This window comes from Channa argus, chromosome 17, assembly GCF_033026475.1.
Source record: "Channa argus isolate prfri chromosome 17, Channa argus male v1.0, whole genome shotgun sequence".
Lineage (NCBI taxonomy): Eukaryota > Metazoa > Chordata > Actinopteri > Anabantiformes > Channidae > Channa > Channa argus.
In genome coordinates this window covers 1,210,661-1,224,652 of record NC_090213.1, presented here as the reverse complement: position 1 = coordinate 1,224,652, position 13,992 = coordinate 1,210,661, and the positions used below count along the sequence as shown (strand labels likewise).

At 42.5% G+C, this 13,992-nt stretch overlaps 1 protein-coding gene across 1 annotated transcript in view; it reads right to left on the bottom strand.

Annotated features, from left to right (window-relative positions):
* Positions 1–6,690: 6,690 nt before the first annotated feature.
* nmbr (neuromedin B receptor) overlaps positions 6,691–13,992 on the bottom strand; it is a 33,079-nt gene continuing 25,777 nt past the window's right edge. The window contains exons 4-5 of the mRNA XM_067483027.1: positions 10,033–10,271; positions 6,691–8,393 (exon numbers count right to left, since the gene is read on the bottom strand). Of these exons, the coding sequence (XP_067339128.1) occupies positions 8,231–8,393; positions 10,033–10,271 (402 nt within the window). The 3' untranslated portion in view covers positions 6,691–8,230. The remainder of the gene's footprint in view (positions 8,394–10,032; positions 10,272–13,992) is intronic.

The following is a 13,992-nucleotide window of genomic DNA, read 5'->3' as shown; positions in this document are numbered from 1 at the left end:
TGTTTCCACATCAGTGCACATTCAGTAGCAATACTGTAATGTTCTTCCAGGCGATAATGGCTTCTGTGCTGTACGTACTGCAACCCTGCAGAGGAAGGTCCTGGAACAGCAGCACAGTTTTCACTGATAAAACTAAACCTTAAAAAAAAGAGCTTAAAATTAGCACCACAACAACAGTTGCTGCAGGTTTTGGGATGTTGTGCTGATGTTTGTAAGTTTGTTAAGAGTCAGCGGTGATGCTGCGTGTCAGACGAACAGCAGATGGAGACGGACTGTTTTGGCTTCTCTTTGCTAAATTTGCAGCTCTGCAGGAAACTCTACAAACCTTCTGTCACTTTAATTATTCAGCACAGACTGTTTATAGTCCTGACACTTCATACTTTGCTCTACTACACTTCTGAGGCAAAGATGCCACCTGTTGCTCCACTGTATTTATCTCTCAGCAGCTTTGATAGTGTATCATGTGATGCAATAATGCTACAAACATTAAAAAAAACTGCTTTGAGTTTTTATACATTATTATAAAGTTAGGAAATATTGAGTTTTGGAAACTTTGCAGTTGCTGTTTGTCTATTTGCATGTGTTCTCTTATATTGCAGTGCTTTGAGCTTTCGGGGCCGCCAGGTTTCTCTATTCTTATACTTGAAGGGGCTGAAAATCACAGACTAGCAGGGGGCCAGTACAGGATGTGCGAATAACACCAAATGACAGAGGTTCTGGAGCCCGTCTCCCCCAGCCTCACGGTGTCCTGTTCAGCTCCAACAGCAGGAGGTCGAGACAGAGATGCACTTCACCCAGTGGACTGGAAGACGGTGTCCAGTATTACAACCACTTATTTGTTCTGCTTCTACAGAGGAGTTGGCAAAAATCATTTTATTATTTTTATATCATAATAAAGTGTAGAGAAATGTCACAAGTTTTATCTGCTGCCTTTGGGTGCAGCTCACAAATCCAATTATTTCATAATTTCAAATAATTCTGGAATCTTATGAATATTCAGTAAGTTCAGAAAATACATTCAGCCGGTTAATTTTAAAGTGCTCAGGTGTAGAGTGAAGACAGTTGCTCTCACTTGGTGATAATATTAAATGTCCTGGTGAATAAAATGTACATTATATTTTCCTGAAGTACAATGGAGTAAAGATTACCATGCGGTATCATTAAAAGGAAATACAAGTACCTCACGATTGCATTCAGTGCTGTACTTCCACCACTGACTTAAAGCATTGGGAATGGAAAACCATGAGATTCTGAAAATAAATATCATATAGAAAAGACAGTGAGAGGAGACAGGGACACATGTAGGAGTGGAAGAACAGAAAGATGGACATGGACAGAAGTGTGAGGCTGGGGAGGTGATTTAAGTCCCATTCAGCTGCATAAAGGCTGTGGACAGATCAATAAGGTTTCCCTTGCTAGGTAATGAATGTCATCTCCAACCCAGTGATCCTTAAACGCCTCATCGGAACAATGAAGCACAGCTGACTCACAGGCAGGTCTCAGTGCTCTGAAGGAAATGGTTTTTCTGCTTCCAGACGTCACTTTGGGTCAATGGACAAAATCCCAGACTGTCAGATTCCAGATTGCTTCATCTGTTCAGCCACGATTCCCCACGTTTTTTATGTTAATGTATTTCGCTTTGTGTCCCTCTCATATCTGCCTGCCCAAGCACGAGCCACTGAGCAGCAGAGGCTGGATCAGTTAAACAGGCTGAAGTGCTGCCGTAATTGAAAATCTTACACGAAGCTGCACATTGCATCACCTACTGTGTCTGATTTGCTATAATCATTTTTATGCAGCGTTGCTGATCACTCGACAGAGGAAACGCAGTTCCAAAGAGCCTGAATTCGTATTTGTTTAACTCAAATTTCAGTTTTGTTTCCATTAATGGCCAATAATGGCTCTTAAATTTGTCTTAAAAGAAGAAATCCTTTGAATATTGTCTCCGTCCTATGTTGGTCATAGTTTCACAGTTTTAAGAAAAATAAATTAGTTTTGTCAAAATTTAAAAAAAGCTTGGTAACTGCTGTTTGGTACAATTTTTCCTTTAAATGTTTTAAGATGTTTGAGTTGCTTTTTGCTTTTATGCACATTGTGTTGTAAAACCCTTTAAAGCTACAGTTTGTTTTTTACACTTGTTTTTAGCAGAGATGTGGTCGAACACTTTTAATATGGAGACGGACTCACTAAACAGCAGTGCAGAGATGTTCAACCCTAATGGTTTCTGAATTCAGACCAAGTGAACCCTGCAGGTTTGTTTGACACATTGTCGGTATTTGATTCTCTGGGTGGACTGATGTCAGGTCTCATGCTTCAGCTGCTTGATTCCCAAAAGTTGCATATTGTAGCTTGAAGGTGTAAAACGCTCAAAGAAATCACAGTATCTAGAAGAAAAATGTTCAGTGCTGCTTGAGGATCTTTGCTTTAGTCAGGAGAAGAAAACTTTAGCTTATTATAAAAAAGAAAAAAAAGAAACTACCCCAAGTATCACCAGCAACCATGAATGGAAGTGGACGTGGCTCGGTGGCACTCGTCCTCTCTGATTGCTGATCTGTCGATGCAGGTTTATGTGACGAGCGCAGGTGGGATTTAGCATCATCTTCTGACAGAAGGTCAGACTTCACCGGCCAGGTTTTTTAAAAAGTCCAAGTGGACGCGTTTGAAGTGATTTGATTTTGAATGAGACTGTGTCAGGATTTAGGAAGGTCACTTGTGGGGTTTAGTGCTTGGGCCAAAATGAACTATTACATTATATAAATGATACTTGTCACAGTTACAGATCTATTAAAATGTGAAAGTTTGCTGATGATGCTAATTTATTTTGTTCTGGAAAGCATTTAAAAGAAGGGAAGTGGAGATTTTAAAATATTGGTTTGATTTTAATAAACTATCCCTTCTTTATAAATCCACAGATACATTAAAATACAAATACTTGTAGTATTTATACTTCCCTTATTCTTCTTTTTATATCATATAGTGTAGAATTGTGTGGATCCACTTTTAAAACAGCTATTAATTCGATAATTGTGTTACAAATATGAACTATTCATCACATATATAAGCCTGGTTATTGATCATACAGATCTATTGTACATAAAGTCACATATTTTAAAATTCCGTGATTTTAGTTTATTTTAAAATAATGCAAATAATGTAGAGGGCATAAACAGAGTCACTGCCAGAAACACTACAAAGATTCTTTTCTGTGAGGGAGAAAGTCAATTCAATTCAACTTTACTTATAAAGCGTCAATTCACAACTTGACCGGTTGGGGTGAGTGGAAAGTGGAGAGAGAATAATTTGACTATACTGATAAAAAGGTCTGAAACACCTGAAGCAGCCCTCTGGTTTGTAGTGTTAGGACAAAGTTGAACTAAATGTCTGTCCTGCTCCTGAACTGCAGCCAGGCAGGTAGAATCAAACCAGGGACCTTCTGGCTGTGAGGTGGCAGCACTAGCCGCTCCATCCCCCGTGCTGCCCCCCAGGTGTAAAAACATCTTTTAACTTGAAATAGCGTTGATTTGCCTGTTAGCTACTAACAAAAGCCATTTTCCAAGTCACTACATCACCAGGTTTGTAGCACAGCCCACTAACGGGCATCTAGTGGGTCAAACCCTGGACTGGTTAGCTTGTTGCCATGGGTAACCACTGTGTGGCATCTATCCTTCAAAGCGTCACTATAGGTTCTAATTGATGCTACAAACACACTGAGAACTATAAACAAGCATCAGTCCATAATTCTTAGCTGAAAAAACTGAAATGTGTGACTAAACTTCACCTGATCAGCAGCATAATATTATCAGTATTTTTCCCTCTTCAGGTTTTTTCAGCTGCATTTGAGTTTCTCCCAAATGTACAGAAATTCACTTTGACTCCTCGGTAACAGATACAATTCAAACTTGTGCACAGGTCACCTCGACCCACTGAAGCACGTTTCTTTATGCTTATTGTTCTGGCAGCAGAACAGAATTCCTTTGATTCCTGCTAATTAATGTGTAAATTGTGAGTCAGCGTTTCCCCCGTTCAACGGTGATGAATCCATCCACAGCTGTTTCCATGTTTCAGTGCTTTTTCTTCATCCTAATTGTCCACAGGACACTGGCTCCTGTTCCGCTTCATAAAGAGCTTCTGATTCATGGACTGCTCAGCCTGCAGAGATGTGCTGGCTGTGATAAAACCGGCCTCTGACCTGAGCACACGCTGACTGGTTTCAGCAGCCGTTTGAGTGTTGGCTTGTTTCTGCTTCACCTCTCAGGATGCACAACTGCTTGAAGGATGCAGCCTATAGGATCCTAGATGTTCTGTGCTCTCAGCGAACCCACGGTCAATAATTACCTCTAAATCCCATTAAAGAAACGCGTTTTAACTTCATTAATTCACTACACCAGCCGTGTCCTGCTGTTTCCACTTTATTGGAAACTGTCATCAATTTTCTCCATTAATTATTCTCCAAAAAGCAAATAAACACATTTCTCCAAATATCAAACTATGATTTAAAAATGTGCTTAAGTTTGGACACAAATGGTCGTTATTTGTTATTTGGGGAAATGCCAAAAGCCAGTAAAATCGTTTTTCTATATTTTTACCTTCTGTGTGTGTGTGTGTGTGTGTGTGTTTGTGTGTGTTTTGTTCCACTGAGCACTGACCTGAAATGTTCCGTCTAAACACAGCAGAGGAAACACTGTTACCTCCCAGCAGGAGCAGCTCCCAGCATTAAAACAGAGTGGGAGGGGGGAGACAGAAGCTGTGAGAGGGGGGAGTGTTTCACAGGGGGGAGTGTATCACTGGGGGGGAGGGTATCACAGGGGGGAGTCAAACAGAAGCACTGAGACACAGTTACAACAGAGAGGACATGAAACAAAGTTCAAATGCTGGACAAGAACCAGACTCATGCTGGATTTTCATTCTCAGACTTTTAGGTTTGAAGACTGATGTTTTTCATGTTGCTAATTAACAAACTTCTATTAGTTCCTGAATGACACTAAATGTATATTTTGGATTTATTTCAGTTTAATAGGAATCCTGCAAAAAAAACTCTGGCCACCCTGATTCGGTTTAAGGTGAGCCACCCTCTGGTCTGAGGTTTGGTGTGTTTCTGTTCATTTATCTTCTCAGAGTTGGTTCGATTTCCCCATTTGTAGTTTAGGTTTAGTGGGTTTGCGTTTTTGTTTGACGGTTCATTAGACATGTGGTGTCTCGGTGTTTTCTCTGTACTCTCCTGTTAGGAGGGATATCTGTTGATTAGTTTACAACGAAGGTGGTTATTAGTTCAATCCCCTCTCAGTCATTCTGCCTTAGTGCTACATCGTGAACAGCTGATTGTGAAGTGGGATCACATAGAAGAACAAACGCAGAAACAGCAGAAAAGGACTCATTCAAGCCCCAGAGGTGAAAATATACAGAAAATGGCAGATATTTTTTTTGTCTTGGTCATAGTCAGAAATGTCGGTGTGATTGGATGCAGAGAAAGCAGAACTCTGTGTTCTGACACCTGTGCATCACAACCAATGCTACATTTTTCAGCGGTTGGGTCTCTGTGACTCTTCTGCTGGACGGGACTGGACAGGCCGCCTTTGCTCTGCCAACAATAAGTCTTGGGCAAACATTACCCCGTTTTTCTCTGACCACTGATTACTGGAAATCCCCCCACAACACTCATGCAGCCCTCACAGTTCTTGTCAGCCCGTTATTCACGTCACATGTCAGGGGTCTTAATGTTGTGGCTGATTGGTGTATAGAAACCTATATGTTCCTACACTTCATTATATTGAAATCACATTATAGAGAAAGATGGAATCACTTGGCAGACAGAACAAAACAACCTCCTCATGAGACCAAAGAGTCTAGAATAAGTAAGATAACGTGACATTTCCTTAAACTGCAGCCTGCTTGGCTTCATTTAAGCACCATCACACAGTAACTTCTTCTGATGCAACGGGCCAAACATCTCATTAGTCATATAATGCACATATTTGCATTTTCTGTAATCTATGTGTGAAATTAAACTTTTATGCTAATGCTGCTCCTGTTCTGTTAAATGATGTGTTTGTTCTCTGTGGCAGCAGTGAGCATAACTCAGGGAACTCCAGTAAAATCAGCTCCCGTTTAGTTCCCGTCCCTGTGGCTTCACACAGAGCTCAGCCATCATCTGCTACATAGCCGTGACAAATAGCTGTGCACGCTCACAAGCGAGCCAGTTGTCACACAGCAGGTGCTCGGTGACTGGAAGCACCCTCGGCCTGATTAGAACATCCCTTTGCTTTGTCGGGGGCCCCGTCCTTAATACTGATGACGCAGCACCTGGTGGATTTCAGTCAAGGACTGACTCTGCTCAGCAGCTCCCAGCAGATGTTAGCAGATGAGGGCGGAGCAGGGCAGTGCTGAAACCATCAGACTGAGCACGAGGTCTGTCACAGGTCGAGTCCCTGCAGTGAACCATCTGAATAAATAACAAAATCTTGAGCCATCAGCTGTGTAGCCGACCACCGCTCTGTCTTATGGGCAGTGACACCCACCTACCTGCTGTGCATTTTAGCTCCATGTAGATCTAATGTTGAGCTGCAAGCCGAAGGTGACAGCCAGTAGTTTGGACACCCTGACGTGGCTCCTGTCTCAACCTTAAACCTCGCTTTAAAATGCATGTATTTTTCTGGCAGTATGGGAAAATTTCTGCAGTCAGAGAGCTGTGCTCAAAAAGGACCATTTATTATCGGAGTGTCTATGAAATTCAAGCAACAGTTTGTAATACAAAAAGGTAAAAGCATGCCCGCCACCGAGAAACACATCAAACATCTTAAAGAAGAAACACAACGACATCAAAATGTACGTCACAGCATCGTCGTTCTGGTTGTCTTGAATATACGGCACGTCACTCTGTGCACACAGAAGCTGTCAGGTCAAGCTAAAGCAGCAACGCAAAGGGTTGACACTAAACATATGCATGGCCCTGTTACTCTGAACCCATGTGTTCACCACAAATCTGTCCTTATTTCTGAAGGTTTTCTGAGCCTGGGGGAAGTTTTAGCCCCCTGATATCAGAGCCGTGGTAATTAATGTGAAGGATGTGAGGGTGTGAGGACTGTTTGTCGGACACGCTGAAGAAATTATTAGAATGTATGGGCTCAAAGGGTTTTCTCTTAACACAGATAAATTACGCACGTGAGCCACTTTTTCTAACCGTGGACTTTACTATCAGTCTTTACTTGGCCAACCCATGAAGGTAACTCATTCTTTCATCTGGGGTCTCACTGTTTCAGTCACGTTCCAAATCACTTAACCAGAGTTTAGGATCAGAAAATAGATCAGCGGGTAAAGAACATGTTGCTTCAGGTATATAGCTCATTTTTCAAGCTCATGCTCTTTCATGCTCTCACTCGTGCAGAGGCGATAACAAGCTCCTGTTTCCTGGCAGAGACCTGGAACCTCTGGCTTGGAGGTGCTGACTTAAACAAAAAAGATAAACTTAAATTCTGAGGCCACCGTACTGGGCACTTCCCCAGCTGTACCTCAAGTTTCTGTCCATTAAAGTCATAAACAGAATTTGGACGAGGGACAGTAATGGTGTTGCCCACAGTTCAATGACAACGTGCTGAACTTCCCGGTAAAAATCTTCACCAAAGTTTTGCACAGAACAGAGCCACAAACAAAAGGGGATGTTTTGGTTTACAAGGCTTTGGGTTTGTAACTTCTACAACACCGTTAAATAGTAATATTAACAGCCTGACAGAGACAACATCCTGTAACTGGGGGGTCTAATGTTCAAACCTCTGCTGGTAGAAAGAATTCTCAAAATGTCCTTGGAACAACTGCCACCGCGTCTTTGGGGATGTTGCTTTGTGGGTGATCTTCTGTAACGGGAGGCAGCAAAATACCCTCTGAGTGCATGAATACAGTGCTGCCAAATAGGTCAAAATGTCTTTGTAGATCAATCAATTATGAGAATTCCAGCACAGAGAAGACATTTTCACAGCAGACATGCTACTGTGGTCATGCTACCAACAGGACTGTCTGTGCACTTAACTTTGGACCTTAATATTACATAACATATTTCAATACCCCTTGATAGTTGTGTCTGTAGACAACTGAACAGTGTTTCAATTTGATAGTTTTTTTTCCTTTTTGACCTCTTTGACCTTGTTTTCTGAGAGGCACTTTTCTGTTTGGTTGCCAGGGTGAAGACGTAGAAGAGGAAATTCCGAATAACTGGTGCAGCAGATTCCTCCGAGCCGCTTCACAAAGCCACTTCCTGTCTGTTGGAGTTGCCGTTGGCAGCTGGTACAAGGATGGCAGTGGTGGGCGTGGTCTTTTTGATGGAGGTGAGGCGGATGTGGGAGGTGCTGTGCAGGTAGCTAGCCTGGCGCTCGGGGCGGTGACCTCGACCACATCGCAGCTGACTGAGGAGAAGGAAGCAGAATGAGTGAACAGAGCCCACAAAGACTTGTGAACAATTTCTACTGAAAACATTACAGATTTTACTCAGAGCAGAAACATTATGCACCTCTTTAATTTCAAAGCATTTTACCGGATCACGATGCAGCACTACATTTTTGCTTTGTTTGTGAGCTTCTTGGGGGAACAGAACATAATTTGTCTTCATCCCTGTTCCCATTTATTAGACTCATTGTACATACAGTTCTTTTTCAGTGATGAATAGGATTATTTTGTACCTTCTTTTTCCAAAAATTCAGGCTGTGCAAAGGTTGCTATAAATCCAAAATACAGGTTTCATGGAACCTCACTTCCTCTTCAGTTTTAGGCTTGTGTCCCAGGTGGACCTGATGGTTGACTACCAACCAAGAAGTACTAAATACAACGTTGGGATTCAGTGTCTTGCCCAAGGACAGAGTAAGTTAAACCACTGAGCCTGTGGACTGCGGTCGACTGCTCGACCAACTGAGCTGCAGCCGCCCAGAATAAAAAGATGTTCAGGCACAATTAACATATAACCATAAATCCTATTGTGCTGCCTTCACCTAGTCCCTGAGGACAACAAACAACCACCTGCATCACATATGTTCGCTTGCATTGTTTGTCCACTAAAGGTGTTCATACCCCTGACAGTCAGTCAGAGTCAACTCTTCTCAGTGGATGTGATAATGAGAATCTGGAAGTGATTAATGGTTGGAATTAAAAAGAACAGGTGGTTGATTCTCAGTGGAAAAGTGGCATCAGCTGCATAAACCAAGGAGCCGCGCTGTGAGCATTAAGGTGGAGCACCGGTGTTCTCCTTCTCCTCGTGTCCTGGCACATTTTGGTAGATTAATCCATTAGTCAGTTAATCAAAAAGATCCTAATTAGTGCAGCTCTAATGGAAAGTCAGTTTGATACAATGTTAATGGTAAAAAACAAAACAGAGCTGTGGCTCCACAGCAGCATACGTTTGTATCTTTAATTGACTGGAATTAAATCACAAAGCTTGTCTCCGAGTTTTTGGAGGATCGTTCTAGACTCTGCACGAAAAGGGTTAAAGAGAGTTTCACCCTGATGCAGGATGCTCAGTGAGAGTGGGAGCACTCAGATGCCGAGGCACAGAAGCCTGCATGTTACCGAGTCTATTCACATTGAAAAATGAATCACCATCTGGCCGCTTCCTCAATCTATTTCCAAGTGCTTACTAATGCTCATTCTGAAGAAGAGTTTTCATTAGTCCTCAAATAGTCTGAGTGCAAAACATCTGCAGCAACCTGCCACTACAAGAGTCCACATGGCTTATCTGTATTTTATAAGGATCAGAGTTTTGTCTGTTGTTCTCTGGATGGAAGAGAGCGGCCTCTCAATCTGTCTGCTGAATCTTGCATTTTCTAATCATTTAGATCAGTTCCTGGTCCGTAGATTTCTGTCTATATACTGTACTGAAGAGCTTTTTAGAACAAAGCTGTAAACTTACAGCTCATTTACAAATGTTAAGACGTTTCTATAAGGAATAATACATTTTCTATTTCCATGAGGTTATGCTGATAATTTAAGTTGCAGAAATACCCAACATTTTAGTAAAATGTCACAAATGTTCTACCACTGATCAATTCATCCAACCTGTTGAAGTGTCTGCGGAAGCTCTCGCTGAGCAGGTAGAGGGCGAAGGGGTTGACGCAGGAGGAGGAGAAGCTGAGGACTCGGGACAGCAGCGTGATGACGAGGTGGGCCAGCGACAGATCCATCTCTGTGTAGTGGAAGGAGCGGTACATGTACAGCACGTGGTTGGGGAACCAGCAGAGGGCGAACAGGCCCACAAACACCAGCACAATCTTGGCCAAACGCTTCCTCGTCTCCATCTGTAGCAGTGGGGAATAAAATGATGACATTAGAGAGAAGCAGCTGGATGTAGAAAGCCCCCAAATGCTTAAATGCTCCGGCTGGATCCAGCCTTTCTCACCACGGCTTCAGATATAAGCAGCACATTGAAATGGTTAAAAGTAGTTATTTTACTTATTCGAGTAAAAAAAATACGTGACTGTCGTGCTGGGATGTGCAGCCTAACAGCTTCCTCCAAATGATGCTGGAAATGGTCACTAGACAGACAGAGGAAGAAAAAGGGTTCGGCGACAAGTTTAGACACCAAATGCACAGTGTGTGCAATCACGGACGAGGAGTTTGAGATGCCGGGAGACGTCTGGAAAAGGTCACTGAGTGCATGTCAGTCAGTTCCTCAGGTCACTCATACCTGCAGGGAAGGATTCAACTCAGAATGTCAGCCGTGTTTTTCAAAGAGCTTCTCTGTGTCCTACACACATCAGACCCACTGACTTCTTGATGGACAGGCCGGCTGACGTTTTCAGAGCCCAAGTTCAAGAAAGGAGCACGGTGGACGCTTGCTTCTAAATCCACTCAGAGGAGCTCGTAAACCTTCTCATGAGGATTCGTGTTTTCCGTTGGTGGGTTGTATGTGCATGTGCTGAGGCTGTGCAGAAATCTGACGAATCTGTTCTCGCTTTTGTTTGTCACACGCCTCTAGAACATTCTCGGCACAGAGAATACTGGACTGAGGCAGATCATATATTTATAGAAGCTAATTTCCCACAATGAGCACTTAATCAGATTCTGCTGCAGAGGAACAGATGCTGGTTCCAGCTTAGCATTAAGTTTAACAGCATCTCACCTCGACTGACTGAGAAGCGAATGAAATGAAAAGTTCACCAGCAGCAGATACTTTTGAATCCTGAGCAGGGATTTGTGTCTGTGCTCCGAGCTGCCAGCTGCAGTGGAGATTGGCATTTTTTCCTAAGATTCACTTTGACAGCTGCAGCTCTGAGCCACAACTCCTCTGGAAGGCTGGATTGTGTGTGTGTGTGTGTGTGCGTGTGTGCGCATGTTACCAGGCACAAATGTATATTTTTCTCTTGTCTATATGAACACACTCGTGCAGCTGCTTCCTCTGCTGTGAGTGTACTCGCATCTCCCTAATAGAGTTTCCTCTTCTCAGTTCACTGATGATGATGAATTTCCCAGCAAAGCCACCTGTGAGCTGCAGGCTTCCAGCCGACATTACAGGCGTGAGATGGATCAGTGAGCCGGCATATTTTTATTGCACACAAGAAGCTGAAACCCTTCGTGCACTTTTGTAAAAGCTGCCACTAAACCTTCACCTGCATCTATCATGCAGTGTTTCAGATCCCTTCCTGTGAACCGGTGGTCAAAAAGATGTGTAGAGCAGGAGAAACTGTGGATGGTGATGTGTGTGAGTGTGTGTGTGAGTGGCTTCACTGACCTGCAGCTTTTTAACGTCTCTACAAAAACATGGAAATTAGCATCTCCTTGAATTTCAAACCACTGCTGTAAAACAGTGAGAGGGTTTGATCGTGTGAGTCACTGATAAACTCTGAGAGGATGTTGTTTTGTCACAGTTCCAGATGTGACAGCGACGTGTTCGACGCACTGACAAAGACAACGTCCTGGTTCAAACAGCAGCTCTGCACGTGTCTCGGGAGCAAGAAGTATTAAAACAGTTTTCGGTGCAGTAACACATCCTGCCTGATCACAGCAGGAGGAAACACTACAGGATTAATTCAGACTGAAAACTACACCACACTGCTGTACGACATTAGCAACAGTTCACAAAGGCACAAATGTGTTTCTAAACCAAATTTTGAATCTTTTCGGAGTCTCTGGCAGCAGATAAGGTGGTTTTAGTGTTTTTCAGAAGCCCTTCAGTTTTACTGCTACTGAATGTCCTCGTTTGCATTAGCAGCAGAAAGCGAGGTGATGACTGAACCATGTAAAACGGAGCAAAGTCTTTACAAGTACAAGTACAAGTAGAGGACTTTCCTACAGGAGACCAGAGTTTGACTCCAGTGCGATGTGACCGTCACACAGTGCCATGAAAAAGTATTAATACCCATTAATCCACAAACATAAATGCATTTTATTGGGGTTTTATAACTTTCTGTCACATAAAACCCCAATAAAATACATTTATGTTTGAGGTGGTAATGTGACAAAATTTGGAAAATTTCAAGGGGTATTAATACTTTTGCAAGGTCCTGTACCTTTCAAACAAGAGGAACGATTTCTGCTGGATTATTAAGTTTGGCCACTTCTCTTTATTGTAAGTTCATAACTACGACCAGCGATTAGCCAAAACTGCTTTCTAACAGACTCAGTAGAGGTTAACGTGGTATCGGGCACAGTGTCTGAGAAGTTTTATTAGTCCGAGTACACGAAGGCAGGATCGGGCCCAATGCCTGCTACTAGTATGGGCATCAGGACATCCCCCGTCAGTTAGAAGTACTTATGAAGTGCCTGTGTTCAAAGCACAGTGGTGTGAACAAGCTCATGCTGCCGTGTTTAGTTTGTGTATTCAGAGTCTAAAGTCTTCTACTTTTTTCTCGCCAGTGTACAGTTGCAGTCATTCAAAGTGTTTCTTCCATGAGAATGATTTAATGAATCTGTGATTTTTAGGTGAAATCTAACACATTTTTTTTTTTAATCCCTAAACTCAACCAATCACAGACAGTTTAGGAGAAACAGGTGAAACATATGTGGAGGTTTCTGTGGATCATTTGAGTGACAGTAATGTCTATGGGGGTTTAGGTTGGAGGTCCAATACTTTTGCTGTCTGCAGATATCTGACATTGAACAAACTACACATGAAGACATAACTGCTAAACGACTGCTCTCCCACAAATATTCCTTCTGTATGAATATTGAACTTTTTTTCCATCACACACAAAAAAAAAATGAACACTTCCAATAAAAGTCTTGTTCCGCCTCGATAAAACCCTCCTTTCTAAGGAAAAGAAAAAAGTGCTTTAAGCTGTAATTTTGAACCCTTCAACCTATAAGCACTTGTCATTTCTCGGACTTTCTGCTCTTGCACCGCTGGAGGACGAGGCCTGAACATGGCAAACTGCTCCCTGTAGCTGAGATGTGACCGAACCAAAAACCTCTCAAAACCTTTTTTCGTGTCATTGTCTGACTCATCACCTCATCGGAAACAAAACTGGAAAAATAAGAGGTAAAAATACAAGTTTAAATAGATCACGTTGTCCTACAACAACAACAGGAAAGTGGGAGCAGTGGACCAAAATACTTTATTAAAAAGTAGAGAGCTGTGTGTGTGTGTGTGCACGAGTTCTTCTTGTGGTACTGATCAGTACTCACAACCACACACAGTCTACTACAGTTTATTTCTGTAAACTGTGTGTGCTGCTCGAGGGTTTGGTGACTTTCCTTTTGTCGAGGCTTCATGAATAAACATGAAGTCTTGTCATTGTTTTTGATGTCAGAAGCGTTTGTGCTGCTGCTCCAGAGCTTTGGTCTTTTTTTATGTACTTGTACGTGTTACTGCTGTCGGTGAGAGAATACTGCAACACAACTGACTCGCTTCCACTATTTGTAATGAAACACTATCACTAACTACAGCAGCTGCACAAAGTGAATGTCAGGTGCTTTTTAAAACACGTTCAAACTGAGAAACCGGACAAGAAAGACCTCAGAGTTTGAGAAGTAGTCTGCACAGACAGGGGAACAGGAGAGAGCAGGTATGAAAACTGAGGG